The sequence below is a fragment of the Nicotiana tabacum genome, chromosome 16 (assembly GCF_000715075.1).
Source record: "Nicotiana tabacum cultivar K326 chromosome 16, ASM71507v2, whole genome shotgun sequence".
Classification (NCBI taxonomy): domain Eukaryota; kingdom Viridiplantae; phylum Streptophyta; class Magnoliopsida; order Solanales; family Solanaceae; genus Nicotiana; species Nicotiana tabacum.
Window position 1 is genome coordinate 128,055,003 of NC_134095.1, and position 3,020 is coordinate 128,058,022.

General features: G+C 34.6%; 1 protein-coding gene across 1 annotated transcript; it reads left to right on the forward strand.

The window, feature by feature from the left end:
- Positions 1-359: 359 nt before the first annotated feature.
- LOC107788490 (AP2/ERF and B3 domain-containing transcription repressor RAV2-like) lies at positions 360-1,832 on the forward strand. The gene has a single exon (XM_016610167.2). The coding sequence runs from the start codon at positions 527-529 to the stop codon at positions 1,619-1,621; it is 1,095 nt and encodes a 364-aa protein (XP_016465653.1). The 5' UTR covers positions 360-526; the 3' UTR covers positions 1,622-1,832.
- Positions 1,833-3,020: the final 1,188 nt, after the last annotated feature.

The window sequence follows — 3,020 nt, forward strand, 5'->3', positions numbered from 1 at the left end:
ATATCTTTACAACATAATATTTTACCTGTATACTAATGTAATTTTATTGACCACCTTACCAAATTGTAGCTTCACCCATATCACTAACATACAATTTACACCCTCCCCTCTCCCACCCCCCACCCCCAAAAAAAATTAAACAACAAATATACGTGACCACATACTATTCAAATCCTCCCCCACCCCCATCATCTTTGAATCTTCACTTAAACTTATTGGCTTCTGGTTGACCCACAACACCCACATCTCAATTTCTTCAAACACCCTAAACAATTTGCATGACCAGTTGTATTTTTTTTCATATAATAAAACATTGATTATTGCAGCCAAAACTTGGGGCAGAGTTTCTTATATATATGTATTCAACGACTTCATCAATCAACAACCCTATTCATACTTCTTTATCTCTCTTTCTCCTCTCTTAACTTTCCTCTTTTTTCTTTTCTTTTTTTTTTCTTTTTTTTTTTTGCAAAATTAACCATATTCTTGAACTTTTACATTCTCATCAAACAAAACAAGAAATTCAATGGACGGAAGTTGTTGCATAGAACAAGAGAGCACAACTAGTGACTCTCTATCATTTGCTCAAGCACTAATATCAACTAGATTATCCCGAATGGGAAGTGGAACTAGCTGCGTGATAATAGACGCAGAATTAAATTGCAGCATAGAAGCAGAATCTAATAAAAAGTTGGCTTCTTCAAGATTTAAAGGAGTTGTCCCTCAACCAAATGGCCGATGGGGCGCACAAATCTACGAAAAACATCAAAGGATTTGGTTAGGTACTTTCAACGATGAAGATGAAGCAGCCAAAGCTTATGATATCGCCGCGCAACGCTTCCGTGGCAAAGACGCCGTCACAAATTTCAAGCCATTGTGTGATAGTGATAAAGTGGAGATTGAAATTTCCTTCTTGAATGCACGTTCTAAGGCTGAAATTGTTGACATGCTTCGTAAACATACGTATAATGACGAACTTGAACATAGCAAGAAAGTCTATAGTTTTGACAAGAATGATAAAAGGGGATGTGAAAATGCCCTAGTGAATTCATTTGATGTGGAAAATATGAGTAAAGCTCGTGAACTAATGTTCGAAAAGGCGGTAACGCCAAGTGATGTGGGAAAGCTTAATAGGCTAGTAATTCCAAAGCAACATGCGGAGAGATACTTCCCTTTGGAAAATAATTCCAAAGGAATGTTATTAAATTTGGAAGATATGAATGGGAAAGTGTGGAGATTTCGATATTCATATTGGAATAGTAGCCAAAGTTATGTGTTGACTAAAGGGTGGAGTCGTTTTGTTAAGGAGAAGAACTTGAAGGCTGGAGATATTGTATGTTTTGGAAGATCTAATGGAGTTGATAAGAAGCTTTATATTGATTTGAAGGCTAGAATATCCAGTACTATTACTCCTATTTTGGATAAAATACAAGTTCAAGTTCAAGTTCAACCTGTAAAAATGGTGAGATTATTTGGAGTGAATATATGCAAAGTACAAGATGTTAATAATATTGTTGTTGAAAATAATATGAGTAGTTGTAGTGGTGGCAAAAGAACGAGGGAGATGGAGTTGTTGGCATTTGAGTGTAGAAAGAAACAAAGGGTTATTGATGTCTTGTGAACACTTAGTATTTTCTTTTGTTTGTCAGTTTTTTCCTTTAATTTCCTTTCTTTTTTGTACTTTAAGCTGGCTTTTAGATGTTCCAATATCTAACTTTCAATTGTACATTAGTATTAGAGAAATAAAAGAATGGCTCAAAAGGAGAGCTCAACTATGGTGAAAACAGAGATGCATGAAAAATGGAAATGGAAATTTAGAGAGAGAAATTTAATTACTTCACATGAATCTCTTATGTTCAAAAATTTGAACTTTCTATATTTCTTTATGTCTTTCAATTTTCAAGAGTTTGTGAAATTTCACGCTTTACTTTTTGTGAATATTGTTGCTTTGCAATCGTATCTTTATGATTACTTGCATACACACGTGTGACTAAGCCAGAAAATTCAATTAGAGTGTTCATTTTGAACACCCTTTGTCAGCAATGGGCTATACAAGGGTGTTCAAAGTCCAATTTTAATCAATAATAAGTAATACTTCTGCCTCTTTGGGCCCGGGAATTATTTGTTTTTGGTTAAGGGACAGTTATAGTAATTTTATTTTATTATAACTTAAAAGCTGCTGCAGATAACCTGTTAAAGTGTAAAAACTACTTTCACTACTGTGTACATCAATTAATTCAATATATTAACCTAATCATAAATTGGAACATTGATTTATCATGTGGAGTAATATGCATGATTCTTCATGATCTTGTTTGCCACGCCCCGAACCTGGGCCTGGACGTAACACGACATTTGGTGCCTGACTACATGTGATCGAGCGAACCAACTGGCTAGCTGAATCAACATGTGATATCATAACATATTGAATACGGAAGATAAACTAACACATGCTGATATACTGAAAGTCTGAATGATATAAATCAAAGTGAGGAAATACTAATACAATTTTGAAACATATTTGTAGCCAACATAGCTTAATATGAAAAGACTGCGACTCTGTCTAACTATTACTCTAGTCTATGAAGCCTCTATTGAAGTACTGAAAACACTAACTATCTGTAAATACTGACAGACTATAAAGTAATGATAATGCCCCGAAAGAACTGGGGATCACCAAATAGCTGGTACGAGAATCCTAGCGCTCTGCATCGTTGACCTGTAAATCATTACCTGCATTGTGAGATGCAGGCCCGGGCAAAAGGGACGTCAGTACATTTGAATTATACTGGTATGTAAAGCAACTGAAAGAAAGAATTATAAATGTTGAAACTGAAACTAAGCTGATAACTGAAATGATAACTATTGAAACTGAAACTGAAGTGAGAACTGGTAATTGAACTGATAACCGAAAAGATAACTGATAACTGAACTAATAACTGATAACTGAACTGAATAAAGGAAGTAAGGTTATGAATACTCCCTCTTCTGAATGATGAACAACATGTTTATCTAAATAT